Raw genomic sequence first — 16,282 nt, 5'->3', positions numbered from 1 at the left:
GTGTGTGTGTGTGTGTGTGTGTGTGTGTGTGTGTGTGTGTGTGTGTGTGCGTTTGTGTGTGTGTGTGTTTGTGTGTGCGTGTGTGCGTGTGTGTGTGTGTGTGTGTGTTATCCAGTAAACTCCACTGACCACAGTAAACCTGCTGAGAGTCCTCTGTTAGTTCAAAGTTCCTAACGTAATGTCACACACAGTGGAGCGACATAGCAGACCTGGCTTCAAATATCTCAATTACCTTCATATACATTTCAAAGTGAGTATTCAGATATTTGTTTATTTGTAAACAATATTAATTTCACCTTTATTTATACAGGACTAACTGTCAGGGCTACAATATATAGATTTACATCCAGGTCTAACTATCAGGGCTACAATATATAGATTTATATCCAGGTCTAACTATCAGGGCTACAATATATAGATTTATATCCAGGTCTAACTGTCAGGGCTACAATATATAGATTTATATCCAGGTCTAACTGTCAGGGCTACAATATATAGATTTATATCCAGGTCTAACTGTCAGGGCTACAATATATAGATTTATATCCAGGTCTAACTATCAGGGCTACAATATATAGATTTATATCCAGGTCTAACTATCAGGGCTACAATATATAGATTTATATCCAGGTCTAACTGTCAGGGCTACAATATATAGATTTATATCCAGGTCTAACTGTCAGGGCTACAATATATAGATTTATATCCAGGTCTAACTGTCAGGGCTACAATATATAGATGTACAGTGCCTTGCGAAAGTATTCGGCCCCCTTGAACTTTGCGACCTTTTGCCACATTTCAGGCTTCAAACATAAAGATATAAAACTGTATTTTTTTGTGAAGAATCAACAACAAGTGGGACACAATCATGAAGTGGAACGACATTTATTGGATATTTCAAACTTTTTTAACAAATCAAAAACTGAAAAATTGGGCGTGCAAAATTATTCAGCCCCTTTACTTTCAGTGCAGCAAACTCTCTCCAGAAGTTCAGTGAGGATCTCTGAATGATCCAATGTTGACCTAAATGACTAATGATGATAAATACAATCCACCTGTGTGTAATCAAGTCTCCGTATAAATGCACCTGCACTGTGATAGTCTCAGAGGTCCGTTAAAAGCGCAGAGAGCATCATGAAGAACAAGGAACACACCAGGCAGGTCCGAGATACTGTTGTGAAGAAGTTGACTATGATGAGACGTGGCTGATGTAACGTATTATATAATCTGGATGAGACGTGGCTGATGTAACGTATTATATAATCTGGATGAGACGTGGCTGATGTAACGTATTATATAATCTGGATGAGACGTGGCTGATGTAACGTATTATATAATCTGGATGAGACGTGGCTGATGTAACATACTATATAATCTGGATGAGACTATGATGAGACGTGGCTGATGTAACATGTTATATAATCTGGATGAGACTATGATGAGACGTGGCTGATGTAACATGTTATATAATCTGGATGAGACGTGGCTGATGTAACGTGTTATATAATCTGGATGAGACGTGGCTGATGTAACATGTTATATAATCTGGATGAGACGTGGCTGATGTAACATACTATATAATCTGGATGAGACTATGATGAGACGTGGCTGATGTAACATACTATATAATCTGGATGAGACTATGATGAGACGTGGCTGATGTAACATGTTATATAATCTGGATGAGACGTGGCTGATGTAACATGTTATATAATCTGGATGAGACTATGATGAGACGTGGCTGATGTAACATGTTATATAATCTGGATGAGACTATGATGAGACGTGGCTGATGTAACATGTTATATAATCTGGATGAGACGTGGCTGATGTAACATGTTATATAATCTGGATGAGACTATGATGAGACGTGGCTGATGTAACATGTTATATAATCTGGATGAGACGTGGCTGATGTAACATGTTATATAATCTGGATGAGACTATGATGAGACGTGGCTGATGTAACATGTTATATAATCTGGATGAGACTATGATGAGACGTGGCTGATGTAACATGTTATATAATCTGGATGAGACGTGGCTGATGTAACATACTATATAATCTGGATGCGATGTGGCTGATGTAACATGTTATATAATCTGGATGAGACTATGATGAGACGTGGCTGATGTAACATGTTATATAATCTGGATGAGACTATGATGAGACGTGGCTGATGTAACATGTTATATAATCTGGATGAGACGTGGCTGATGTAACATGTTATATAATCTGGATGAGACTATGATGAGACGTGGCTGATGTAACATGTTATATAATCTGGATGAGACTATGATGAGACGTGGCTGATGTAACATGTTATATAATCTGGATGAGACTATGATGAGACGTGGCTGATGTAACATGTTATATAATCTGGATGAGACGTGGCTGATGTAACATACTATATAATCTGGATGCGATGTGGCTGGTGTAACATGTTATATAATCTGGATGTGACTATGATGAGACGTGGCTGATGTAACATATTATATAATCTGGATGTGACTATGATGAGACGTGGCTGATGTAACATACTATATAATCTAGATGTGACTATGATGAGAATATAATCTGGATGAGACTATGATGAGAATATAATCTGGATGAGACTATGATGAGAATATAATCTGGATGAGACTATGATGAGAATATAATCTGGATGTGACTATGATGAGAATATAATCTGGATGAGACTATGATGAGAATATAATCTGGATGAGACTATGATGAGAATATAATCTGGATGAGACCATGCACGTGTATGCGGTGATGACAGAATACTTCAGTGTTACATCTGGTTTGTTTGTGAAAGTGTTTTTGAATAAATTGTTATGTTTAATAATATGCTCTCTCTTTAATTAAACTCTTCTCTCCTTCAGTGTTGTAGGTTAAACTCTTCTCTCCTTTCAGTGTTGAGGGTTAAACTCTTCTCCCCTTCAGTGTTGGGGTTAAACTCTTCTCCCCTTCAGTGTTGGGGTTAAAGTCTTCTCCCCTTCAGTGTTGGGGTTAAAGTCTTCTCCCCTTCAGTGTTGAGGGTTACAGTCTTCTCCCCTTCAGTGTTGGGGTTAAAGTCTTCTCTCCTTTCAGTGTTGGGGGTTAAACTCTTCTCCCCTTCAGTGTTGGGGTTAAAGTCTTCTCCCCTTCAGTGTTGGGGGTTAAAGTCTTCTCCCCTTCAGTGTTGGGGTTAAAGTCTTCTCCCCTTCAGTGTTGGGGTTAAAGTCTTCTCCCCTTCAGTGTTGAGGGTTAAAGTCTTCTCCCCTTCAGTGTTGTAGGTTAAACTCTTCTCCCCTTCAGTGTTGGGGTTAAAGTCTTCTCCCCTTCAGTGTTGAGGGTTAAACTCTTCTCCCCTTCAGTGTTGGGGTTAAAGTCTTCTCCCCTTCAGTGTTGTAGGTTAAACTCTTCTCCCCTTCAGTGTTGAGGTTAAAGTCTTCTCCCCTTCAGTGTTGAGGGTTAAACTCTTCTCCCCTTCAGTGTTGAGGGTTAAACTCTTCTCCCCTTCAGTGTTGAGGGTTAAACTCTTCTCCCCTTCAGTGTTGGGGGTTAAACTCTTCTCCCCTTCAGTGTTGGGGTTAAAGTCTTCTCCCCTTCAGTGTTGAGGGTTAAAGTCTTCTCCCCTTCAGTGTTGGGGTTAAAGTCTTCTCCCTTTCAGTGTTGGGGGTTAAACTCTTCTCCCCTTCAGTGTTGGGGTTAAACTCTTCTCCCCTTCAGTGTTGGGGTTAAAGTCTTCTCCCCTTCAGTGTTGGGGTTAAAGTCTTCTCCCCTTCAGTGTTGTAGGTTAAACTCTTCTCCCCTTCAGTGTTGAGGGTTAAACTCTTCTCCCCTTCAGTGTTGAGGGTTAAAGTCTTCTCCCCTTCAGTGTTGGGGTTAAAGTCTTCTCCCCTTCAGTGTTGGGGGTTAAAGTCTTCTCCCCTTCAGTGTTGAGGGTTAAACTCTTCTCCCCTTCAGTGTTGAGGGTTAAATTCTTCTCCCCTTCAGTGTTGGGGTTAAAGTCTTCTCCCCTTCAGTGTTGTAGGTTAAACTCTTCTCCCCTTCAGTGTTGAGGGTTAAACTCTTCTCCCCTTCAGTGTTGAGGGTTAAACTCTTCTCCCCTTCAGTGTTGGGGTTAAAGTCTTCTCCCCTTCAGTGTTGGGGTTAAATTCTTCTCCCCCTTCAGTGTTGAGGGTTAAATTCTTCTCCCCCTTCAGTGTTGAGGGTTAGTCTTCTCCCCTCCCCCTTCAGTGTTGGACATGTGTATTTGGGTGAGTCTCTCTCCTCCTCTTTCAGTGCGTATTTGGGTGTGAGTCTCTCTCTCCTCCTTCTCCTCTCTAGTTTTCTCTCTGTCGTTCTTTCGTTCTCTCCCTTGCAGAGCCAATGATGTGATCGACTGAGAAGCCTTGCAAAACAAGAAGAGGTTGGGGAGCATTTTTCAATTCAAGGGGCTTTATTGGCATGGGAAACATATGTTAACATTGCCAAAGCAAGTGAGGTAGATAATATACAAAAATGAAATAAACAATAAAATTAACCCTCCACCCTCTCTCTCTCTCTCTCTCTCTCTCTCTCTCTCTCTCTCTCTCTCTCTCTCTCTCTCTCTCTCTCTCTCCCTCTCTCTCTCTGCCCTCTCTCTCTCTCTCTCTGTCTCTCTCTGCCCTCTCTGTCTCTGTCTCTGTCTCTGTCTCTGTCTCTGTCTTTCTGTCTCTCTGTCTCTCTCTCTCTCTCTCTCTCTCTGCCCTCTCTCTCTGTCTCTGTCTCTGTCTCTGTCTCTGTCTCTGTCTTTCTGTCTCTCTGTCTCTTTCTTTCTGTCTCTCTCTCTCTCTCTCTCTCTCTCTCTCTCTCTCTCTCTCTCTCTCTCTCACATACACACACACTGATTTCTTCCTGCGCAAGACTGAGAGACATCATCTAATCTCCCAGAGCTACTACTCAACACTGACTCACACACACACACACACACACACACACACACACACACACACACACACACTGCACTTCCCCCCTCTCATCACACAGAAGAAGAGCCACGCACACACACACACACACACACACACACATCCACACTCAAACACACACCCATATTCCGAGTCAGTGGATCTAGATTCTCTCTCTCTGCCTGTCTTCCTGAGTTTCTGTTGGAAGATGCTCTGCTGGGAGTTGTGTCTGACCCTGCTCCTCTGGGCTCGTCCTGCGAGGACCGTCCCTTCCACCAACGTCAAGATCACACACGGTGAGTACTACTATTTAGGTGTGGCGGCTGCGGCGGTAAACAAACGTTTGGGGGAGGAAGTTGTGCTTCGTCTGGGTAGAGTCATTGAAGAAGATCAAATCAAATCACATTTTATTTGTCACATGCGCCGAATACAACAGGTGTAGTAGACCTTATTGTGAAATGCTGAATACAACAGGTGTAGTAGACCTTATTGTGAAATGCTGAATACAACAGGTGTAGTAGACCTTATTGTGAAATGCTGAATACAACAGGTGTAGTAGACCTTATTGTGAAATGCTGAATACAACAGGTGTTGTAGACCTTACAGTGAAATGCCGAATACAACAGGTGTAGTAGACCTTACAGTGAAATGCTGAATACAACAGGTGTAGTAGACCTTACAGTGAAATGCTGAATACAACAGGTGTAGTAGACCTTACAGTGAAATGCTGAATACAACAGGTGTAGGTAGACCTTACAGTGAAATGCTGACTCACAAGCCCTTAACCAACAATACAGTTTTAAGAAAAAAAGTGTTAAGAAAGTATTTACTAAAATAAAGTGAAGTATAATAAACCCAATGTATCCCTGGTAGTCTTTGGTATCCTAGAAGGGGAAAGGTGACAGCATCTTCCAATGCTCTATATACAGTCACTCACATTGGGTTAGTCAGTTAGTCAGTTAGTTAGTCAGTCAGTTAGTTAGTTAGTTAGTTAGTTAGTTAGTTAGTTAGTTAGTTAGTCAGTTAGTTAGTCAGTTAGTCAGTTAGTTAGTCAGTTAGTTAGTCAGTTAGTCAGTTAGTTAGTTAGTCAGTTAGTTAGTCAGTTAGTCAGTCAGTTAGTCAGTTAGTTAGTCAGTTAGTCAGTTAGTCAGTTAGTTAGTCAGTCAGTCAGTTAGTTAGTTAGTCAGTTAGTTAGTCAGTTAGTTAGTCAGTTAGTCAGTTAGTTAGTTAGTTAGTCAGTTAGTTAGTTAGTCAGTTAGTTAGTCAGTTAGTCAGTTAGTTAGTTAATCAGTTAGTTAGTTAGTCAGTTAGTTAGTTAGTTAGTTAGTTAGTTAGTTAGTCAGTCAGTCAGTCAGTCAGTTAGTCAGTCAGTCAGTTAGTTAGTTAGTTAGTCAGTCAGTTAGTTAGTTAGTTAGTCAGTTAGTTAGTTAGTCTGTTAGTTTGTTAGTTAGTCAGTTAGTTAGTTAGTCAGTTTGTTAGTTAGTCAGTTAGTCAGTTAGTTAGTTAGTTAGTCAGTTAGTTAGTTAGTCAGTTAGTTAGCTAGTTAGTTAGTTAAGCAGTTAGTTAGTTAGTTAGTCAGTTAGTTAGTCAGTTAGTTAGTCAGTTAGTTAGTCAGTCAGTCAGTTAGTTAGTTAGTCAGTTAGTCAGTTAGTTAGTCAGTTAGTTAGTTAGTCAGTTAGTCAGTTAGTTAGTCAGTTAGTTAGTTAGTTAGTTAGTTAGTTAGTCAGTTAGTTAGTTAGTTAGTTAGTTTGTTAGTTAGTCAGTTAGTTAGTTAGTCAGTTCGTTAGTTAGTTAGTCAGTTAGTTAGTCAGTTAGTTAGTTAGTTAGTCAGTTAGTCAGTTAGTCAGTTAGTTAGTCAGTTAGTTAGTCAGCTAGTTAGTTAGTTAGTTAGTTAGTTAGTTAGTTAGTTAGCTTGTGATTATGTGATTATAATTATTATTTGACCCTGCTGGTCATCTATGAACGTTTCCTCCTAGGTTCCCTGCCTTTCTAGGGAGTTTTTCCTAGCCACCGTGCTTCTACATCTGCATTGCTTGCTGTTTAGGGTTTCAGGCTGGGTTTCTGTACAGCACTTTGAGATATCAGCTGATGTAAGAAGGGCTTTATAAATACATTTGTTTGTTTGATTGATTGGCCAGTTACTTAGTTAGTTAGTTAGTTTATTTGTTTGTTTGTTAGTTAACCACCCGGGTTGAGGAACCAGGCCTACAGCAGAACCAAAGGATCAGGGGGCATGAGCAGGGAGCCAACCTGACCACAGGACTCCTTCCTGGGGCAGCTGGAGGGAGAGACTGCCTAGGGCTGGTGGAGCTAGAGACTAGATGCGTGTTCTCATATAGAAATTGCATGACTACATGCCTATACTGTGACATGTACAGTCTTTTAAACCTGTATTTGATATTTCTAGATGTATCTTATTGATGTTACAATGTCTTGTTTCTAATGATAGTATTTAGCAGTTTTTCTCCCTCGCTACTCAAGACAGTTGTGTCTGTGTTTACTGTTTAGTTGTAATATAACAAGAGATTTATAAACTGCCTTTTGTCATTTCTTTAACTTCAAGAAATCCTGTTTCTGGTTGTTTCTTCTTCTCCTTGGAGGCTGTGTGGCTGGATTTAATCTAACTGGTTTTGATAAAAGAAGAAGAATTGAACTGACATGATGGAAGCTGTTGTGAGAGTTTAGTTGGGGTATCTGGAGTCTAGCTGACGTGTTTGTAGCTGTTGTGAGAGTTTAGTTGGGGTATCTGGAGTCTAACTGACGTGTTTGTAGCTGTTGTGAGAGTTTAGTTGGGGTATCTGGAGTCTAACTGACATGTTGGAAGCTGTTGTGAGAGTTTAGTTGGGGTATCTGGAGTCTAACTGACATGTTGTTGTGAGAGTTTAGTTGGGGTATCTAGAGTCTAACTGACATGTTGGAAGCTGTTGTGAGAGTTTAGTTGGGGTATCTGGAGTCTAACTGACATGTTTGTAGTTGTTGTGAGAGTTTAGTTGGGGTATCTGGAGTCTAACTGACATGTTGGAAGTTGTTGTGAGAGTTTAGTTGGGGTATCTGGAGTCTAACTGACATGTTGGAAGCTGTTGTGAGAGTTTAGTTGGGGTATCTGGAGTCTAACTGACGTGTTTGTAGTTGTTGTGAGAGTTTAGTTGGGGTATCTAGAGTCTAACTGACATGTTGGAAGTTGTTGTGAGAGTTTAGTTGGGGTATCTAGAGTCTAACTGACATGTTTGTAGCTGTTGTGAGAGTTTAGTTGGGGTATCTGGAGTCTAACTGACATGTTGGAAGCTGTTGTGAGAGTTTAGTTGGGGTATCTGGAGTCTATTGGAAAGCAAGCGGGTACAGAGACGTGTAGTTTCAGGAGAACGTCTGCTATCTGTGTCTCTGCCATGCACCTCTATTTAGATTTTTAGGGAGAGTATGGTCGTTCACCTGATGACCGGGGTCAGCCTGCAGGCGCCCGTCCCGCCACAAAGAGTCGCTAGAGTGCGATGAGCCAAGTAAAGCCCCCACTGGCCAACCCAGATGATTAACCCAGATGACTAACCCAGATGGCTAACCCAGATGACTAACCCAGATGACTAACCAAGATGACTAACCCAGATGGCGAACCCAGATGACGAACCCAGATGACTAACCCAGATGACCCTGTGCCAATTGTGCACCGCCCTATGAAACTCCCGATCACGGCCGGTTGTGATACAGCCTGGGATCGACCCCGGGTCTGTAGTGAAGCCTCTAGCACTGCGGTGCCTTAGACCCCTGCGCCACACGTGAGGCCCTAGTCTGAACATGTTAAGAGAAGTGCAGCCTGTCCTCTTTCAACATATACAGTAACAGAGTACCTGAAACTCTTGGTGAAGGGATACAGAGTACCTGAAACTCTTGGTGAAGGGATACAGAGTACCTGAAAGTCTTGGTGAAGGGATACAGAGTAACTGAAAGTCTTGATGAAGGGATACAGAGTAACTGAAAGTCTTGATGAAGGGATACAGAGTAACTGAAAGTCTTGATGAAGGGATACAGAGTACCTGAAAGTCTTGGTGAAGGGATACAGAGTGACTGAAAGTCTTGGTGAAGGGATACAGAGTAACTGAAAGTCTTGATGAAGGGATACAGAGTAACTGAAAGTCTTGATGAAGGGATACAGAGTAACTGAAAGTCTTGATGAAGGGATACAGAGTAACTGAAAGTCTTGATGAAGGGATACAGAGTAACTGAAAGTCTTGGTGAAGGGATACAGAGTAACTGAAAGTCTTGATGAAGGGATACAGAGTAACTGAAAGTCTTGATGAAGGGATACAGAGTAACTGAAAGTCTTGATGAAGGGATACAGAGTAACTGAAAGTCTTGGTGAAGGGATACAGAGTAACTGAAAGTCTTGGTGAAGGGATACAGAGTAACTGAAAGTCTTGATGAAGGGATACAGAGTAACTGAAAGTCTTGGTGAAGGGATGCAGTCTAACTTGATAATGAACATGACAAGGACAACATTAAACGCGCCGTATTCACAATTATTTAAGAGCAGTGTAACCTATTCTCTTTCATTCTCTATTCTCCCCCGTTCTCACTTACCTCCCCCTCTCTCGCCTCTCTCCATCTCCTGACCCCCCGCTCCCTTCCCTCCCTTCCCTTCCCTTCCCTTCCCTTCCCTTCCCTTCCTCCCCCAGCCTTCCCCCTCCAGTTGCCAGAACCAGGCCTTCCCGTCACCTGTCCGTTGTTCTGGACTGAGTTTGAAGGTCACTGCTACCGTTTCTTCCCCCTGAACCGTACCTGGGCCGAGGCTGACCTGTACTGTGCTGAATTCTCCAACGGTCTCAAGTCTGCCAAACTCACCTCCGTACACAGGTGAGAGGGATACCTGTCCATATACACACACAAAGTTCCACACACTGCCACACTACAGGCGAGAGGATACACACGCACGCACGCGCACACGCACGCACGCACGCACGCACGCACGCACACACACACACACACACACACACACACATACACACATACACACACACACCTCTCTCTAACTCTAACCATCCCTTGTCTGAGTTCTCAGCTGGGAGGAGAATGTGTTTGTCTACGATCTCGTCAACAGCCGTATCCCAGGGATACCAACAGACATATGGATCGGCCTTCACGACAGGAGACAGGTAAGCAACGAGGGTTCAAACATTCCAGGATCTTTCCCAGAATTCCCAGGATTCTGGATTTCCTGCTTATTCCCTCCCAATTCCCGGAATCTTCTGGGTAGTTTTCCAGAAACCCTATTAAGCACCACTGCCAGGATAATCACTACCTCATATATGCGTGTTGTCGACAAACACACTGTACTTGTCTTTTTAAGGTAATATACTGTGGAGTTGACATCTGCCGCAGTTATCGTGAATTCAATCTCTCTGCAGATGTCTCCTCAGGCGTAATACAAAGAATCTTCCAACTAGGATTTATGGTACCAGTCAAAAGTTTGGACACACCTACTCATTCTAGGGTTTTTCTTGATTTTTTTGTACTATTTTCTACATTGTAGAATAACAGCGAAGACATTAAAACTATGAAATAACACATATGGAATCAAGTAGTAACCAAAAATGTGTTGAACAAATTAAAACTGATTTTAGATTTTAGATTCTTCAAAGTAGCCACCCTTTGCCTTGATGACAGCTTTTCACACTCTTGGCATTCTCTCAACCAGCTTCATCTGGAATGCTTTTCCCAGAGTCTTGAAGGAGTTCACACATATGCGGAGCACTTGTTGGCTGCTTTTCCTTCACTCTGCAGTCCAACTCATCCCAAACCATCGCAATTGGGTTGAGGTCAGGTGATTGTGGAGGCCAGGTCATCTGATGCAGCACTCCATCACTCTCCTTCTTGGTAAAATAGCCCTTACACAGCCTGTGGGTGTGTGTTGGGTCATTTTCCTGTTGAAAATCAAATGATAGTCTCACTAAGCGCAAACCAGATGTGGTGGCGTATTGCTGCAGAATGCTGTGGTAGCCATGCTGGTTAAGTGTGCCTTGAATTCTATATAAATCAAAGACAGTGTCACCAGCACAGCACCCCCACACCATCATACCTCCTCCTCCATGCTTCACGTTGGGAACCACGCATGCGCAGATCATCCGTTCACTTACTGCGTCTCACAAAGACACGGCGGTTGGAACCAAAGATATGGACTTGGTCTTTTACCAAATAGGGCTATTTTCTGTATACCACCTCTACCTTGTCACAACACAACCAATTGGCTGAAAGAAGGAAAGAAATTCCACAAATTTACTTTTAACAAGGCACACCTGTTAATTGAAATGCATTCCAGGTGACTACCTCATGAAGCTGGTTGAGAGAATTCCAAGAGTGTACAAAGCTGTCATCAAGGCAAAGGCGGGCTACTTTGAAGAATCTCAAATATAAAATGATTTGATTTGTTTAACACTTTCTTGGTTACTACATGATTCCATATGTGTTATTTCATAGTGTTTATGTCTTAACTATTATTCTACAATGTAGAAAATAGTAAAACAAATTAAAAACCCTGTGTTGAAAACGCTGTGCCTCCTTCTCGGCACTAGAATAGATTTAGGAAGCTATAGAAATGCATGTATTAATGTTTACATTAGTTTTGGACACTTTCATTATTTTACAGGCATCTTAATCTTAATGTATACTGTTAAAGTATATTATGTGTACATAAAAATGTAAAATTAAAAAATATATAAAAAACATTTTCTTTAAAGTAAACATTTTATAGATTACTATTACCCAGCAAACCAAAATTGTTTTTGTGAAAGTTCCCAGAACATTCGTTAGGTTGCGGCAAATGTTCTCATAAGACAAAAACTATTCTAAAAACATTATTACATCATCTGGAAACCTCATGAGAACGTTTGGGGAATTCTTCTTTGGTGATTGTTACATCATCTGGAAACCCCATGAGAACGTTTGGGGAATTCTTCTTTGGTGATTGTTACATCATCTGGAAACCTAATGAGAACGTTTGGGGAATTCTTCTTTGGTGATTGTTACATCATCTGGAAACCTCATGAGAACGTTTGGGGAATTCTTCTTTGGTGATTGTTACATCATCTGGAAACCCCATGAGAACGTTTGGGGAATTCTTCTTTGGTGATTGTTACATCATCTGGAAACCTCATGAGAACGTTTGGGGAATTCTTCTTTGGTGATTGTTACATCATCTGGAAACCTAATGAGAACGCTTGGGGACTTCTTCTTTGGTGATTGTTACATCATCTGGAAACCTCATGAGAACGTTTGGGGAATTCTTCTTTGGTGATTGTTACATCATCTGGAAACCTCATGAGAACGTTTGGGGAATTCTTCTTTGGTGATTGTTACATCATCTGGAAACCTCATGAGAACGTTTGGGGACTTCTTCTTTGGTGATTGTTACATCATCTGGAAACATCATGAGAACGTTTGGGGAATTCTTCTTTGGTGATTGTTACATCATCTGGAAACATCATGAGAACGTTTGGGGACTTCTTCTTTGGTGATTGTTACATCATCTGGAAACCTCATGAGAACGTTTGGGGACTTCTTCTTTGGCGATTGTTACATCATCTGGAAACCCCATGAGAACGTTTGGGGAATTCTTCTTTGGTGATTGTTACATCATCTGGAAACATCATGAGAACGTTTGGGGACTTCTTCTTTGGTGATTGTTACATCATCTGGAAACCTCATGAGAACGTTTGGGGAATTCTTCTTTGGCGATTGTTACATCATCTGGAACCCCATGAGAACGTTTGGGGAATTCTTCTTTGGTGATTGTTACATCATCTGGAACCCCATGAGAACGTTTGGGGACTTCTTCTTTGGTGATTGTTACAAATGTTGTGTATAGCGTTTTAGTGAACTTTCGAACATTCCAATGAGATTTCAGTTAAAATTGTTTTCTGAATAATTATTTTAATGTTTTTGGGACGTTATAATCCTAATGTTAGATAAAACCCCAACTAGAAATGAATGGAAATCTAAGCTAATGTTCTAGGAACGTTCCCAGTTTGCTGGATATGCTAATAGATCCCAGAGGGTTTACTTCTAACAGTACCAACAACTAGAACAGGTCATGGTAGAAATAGTTTTAGTTACTTAGCTCCGTGGTCCTGGAATTCTCTCCTGAACGTTTTTTAAATTTGATTATCTAGTTTTGTCGGTGGAGTTTAAACACTTGATCGATGTATATACCATAGAAGAGTGTAATTGTCTTTAGGACAGCTGTTTTTAGTCAAGACTTTCGTGTTTTTAACGTAAAATGTAATTGTTCTACTGTATGTGTGTCTATAGTTTAGTTTAATGTTGTGTTAGTGTATGTAAGTTGTTTTGTCTGAAACGTTGTTCCCCCTGCTGCTATTGGACCAGGTCTCTCTTGGAAAAGAGATGTTATCTCAATGAGAAAACCTGGATAAATAAAGATATTTCACTCTAGAACTGAATCCAACAGGAGCCTGTCAGTCCAGCTCTATAGGAAGCCAGTCTGACGTAGATATTTCACTCTAGAACTGAATCCAACAGGAGCCTGTCAGTCCAGCTCTATAGGAAGCCAGTCTGACGTAGATATTTCACTCTAGAACTGAAAGCAACAGGAGCCTGTCAGTCCAGCTCTATAGGAAGCCAGTCTGACGTAGATATTTCACTCTAGAACTGAAAGGCTGGTTCATTAACACACTGCTGGTAAACCCACTACAGAGTCACCAAGCCATCACCTCCAGAGATAGAGAACCTAGACAGGGGCCTACGTCCCAAATGGCACCCCTTATTCCTATGGTCGTCTACTGTTGATCAGAGGAGAGCTAGTCTCTGGTCAAATGTAATGCACTACGAAGGGAACAGGAAGCCATTTAGGATGTTGATTATCACTAATGGGGCGGCAGGGTAGCCTAGTGGTTAGAGCTTAACTTAACTGACTTGCCTAGTTAAATGAAGGTAATAATGTTAGGATGCAGCCCAGGTTTGTTTGGTTTAGCCAGGGTTGGTGTTGATTATCACTAATGGGGCGGCAGGGTAGCCTAGTGGTTAGAGCGTTGGGTCTTAACTGACTTGCCTAGTTAAATAAAGGCAATAATGTTAGGATGCAGCCCAGGTTTGTTTGGTTTAGCCAGGGTTGGTGTTGATTATCACTAATGGGGCGGCAGGGTAGCCTAGTGGTTAGAGCGTTGGGTCTTAACTGACTTGCCTAGTTAAATAAAGGCAATAATGTTAGGATGCAGCCCAGGTTTGTTTGGTTTAGCCAGGGTTGGTGTTGATTATCACTAATGTGATCCAGTCTGTATATCTGTTGCCTGAACTCACTACAGAGTGGTTTTATTGGACCAGGTGTAGAAGTCCCCTCTTTATGAATAGATCTAGGATCAGTTTACACTTCCCCCTATCTTAACCTTAACCGTTAGGGTTGTAAAACACTAAGCTGTCCCCAGATCAGGGGTGTTTGTAACCTAGTGTGTTTGAACCAGCCGTCATAACTACTAGCGCAACTCTCATGGGAAACAGCTAACAGGACATATCTGACGTACAAACCTCTTATTTACTTTCCAAACGGGCTAAAATGAGGTCCCAGTTGAGAGTAGAGTCAGAGTTTAGGCAACGGTCAGTTTTAGGTTTTAGCTAAACTTCCCTTTTCATTAAAGCAGTCTGCCCAGGTTGTTACATGTACCATGTCATACTATTCCTGACTGTAGGAGGGCACTCTGGAGTGGACCGACGGCAGTAACTATGGATACAGCTACTGGGATGGCAACCAGCCTGACGACGGCATACACCGCATCCCCAAAGAGGAAGACTGTGTCGAGATCTGGTACAGGCAGAACAGTGGTGAGACACACACACAGGCAGTCAATAATGCATGCACACACAGGCAGTCAATAATGCATAAACACACACAGGCAGTCAATAAGCATAAACACACACAGGCAGTCAATAATGCATAAACACACACAGGCAGTCAATAAGCATAAACACACACAGGCAGTCAATAAGCATAAACACACACAGGCAGTCAATAATGCATACACACACACAGGCAGTCAATAATGCATACACACACACAGGCAGTCAATAATGCATAAACACACACAGGCAGTCAATAATGCATAAACACACACAGGCAGTAAATAATGCATACACACACACAGGCAGTAAATAATGCATACACACACACAGGCAGTCAATAATGCATACACACACACAGGCAGTCAATAATGCATAAACACACACAGGCAGTCAATAATGCATACACACACACAGGCAGTCAATAAGCATAAACACACACAGGCAGTCAATAAGCATACACACACAGGCAGTCAATAAGCATAAACACACACAGGCAGTCAATAAGCATAAACACACACAAGCAGTCAATAAGCATAAACACACACAGGCAGTCAATAAGCATAAACACACACAGGCAGTCAATAAGCATAAACACACACAAGCAGTCAATAAGCATAAACACACACAGGCAGTCAATAAGCATACACACACAGGCAGTCAATAATGCATACACACACACAGGCAGTCAATAATGCATACACACACACAGGCAGTCAATAATGCATACACACACACAGGCAGTCAATAAGCATAAACACACACAGGCAGTCAATAAGCATAAACACACACAGGCAGTCAATAATGCATAAACACACACAGGCAGTCAATAATGCATAAACACACACAGGCAGTCAATAAGCATAAACACACACAGGCAGTCAATAAGCATAAACACACACAGGCAGTCAATAAGCATAAACACACACAGGCAGTCAATAATACATACACACACACAGGCAGTCAATAATGCACACACACACACACAGGCAGTCAATAAGCATAAACACACACAGGCAGTCAATAAGCATAAACGCACACTAGTAAAGAAACTCAGAGAAACAGGCCTGGCCATTTCAGAGCCTTTATGCCAGAACTCCCATCAGACCTTGCTGTTATTACCAGGCATCTATAACCAGTGGAGGCTGAATCACTCTCAGGTCTCCCTTGTTGGGTAATAAACTGTGTGCATCATTAGGACAACTGGGTGCCAGAACAGACACCTGTGTAATGAGTCACACACACACACACACACACACACACACATTAACACACACACACACATTAACACATACACACACGTCCGCAGCTGATGAGTCAGTCAGTCAATGTAGTGTTGTTTTAGTTTCTAACAGCGCTGTGTGTGTGTGTGTGTGTGTGTGTGTGTGTGTGTGTGTGTGTTTCTGACAGCGCTGAGGTCCTGGAATGATAACAGCTGTGACAAAGCCTTTCCCTTCGTGTGCAAGATCCCCACAGTGGACAACTAGACCTCTGGGGTCCAGCACACACACACACACACACACACACACACACA

At 41.8% G+C, this 16,282-nt stretch overlaps 1 protein-coding gene across 1 annotated transcript; it reads left to right on the top strand.

The window, feature by feature from the left end:
- The first annotated feature begins 5,043 nt into the window (after positions 1-5,043).
- Positions 5,044-16,282, top strand: LOC139424107 (C-type lectin domain family 19 member A-like). The gene is made up of 5 exons (XM_071175803.1): positions 5,044-5,210; positions 9,582-9,759; positions 9,965-10,058; positions 14,601-14,733; positions 16,159-16,282. Exons 1-5 carry the CDS (start codon positions 5,123-5,125, stop codon positions 16,233-16,235), a joined length of 570 nt encoding a protein of 189 aa, XP_071031904.1. The 5' UTR covers positions 5,044-5,122; the 3' UTR covers positions 16,236-16,282.

Source organism: Oncorhynchus clarkii, chromosome 13 (genome assembly GCF_045791955.1).
Source record: "Oncorhynchus clarkii lewisi isolate Uvic-CL-2024 chromosome 13, UVic_Ocla_1.0, whole genome shotgun sequence".
In the NCBI taxonomy this organism is placed as follows: domain Eukaryota; kingdom Metazoa; phylum Chordata; class Actinopteri; order Salmoniformes; family Salmonidae; genus Oncorhynchus; species Oncorhynchus clarkii.
This window is presented reverse-complemented; position numbering and strand designations above follow the sequence as displayed.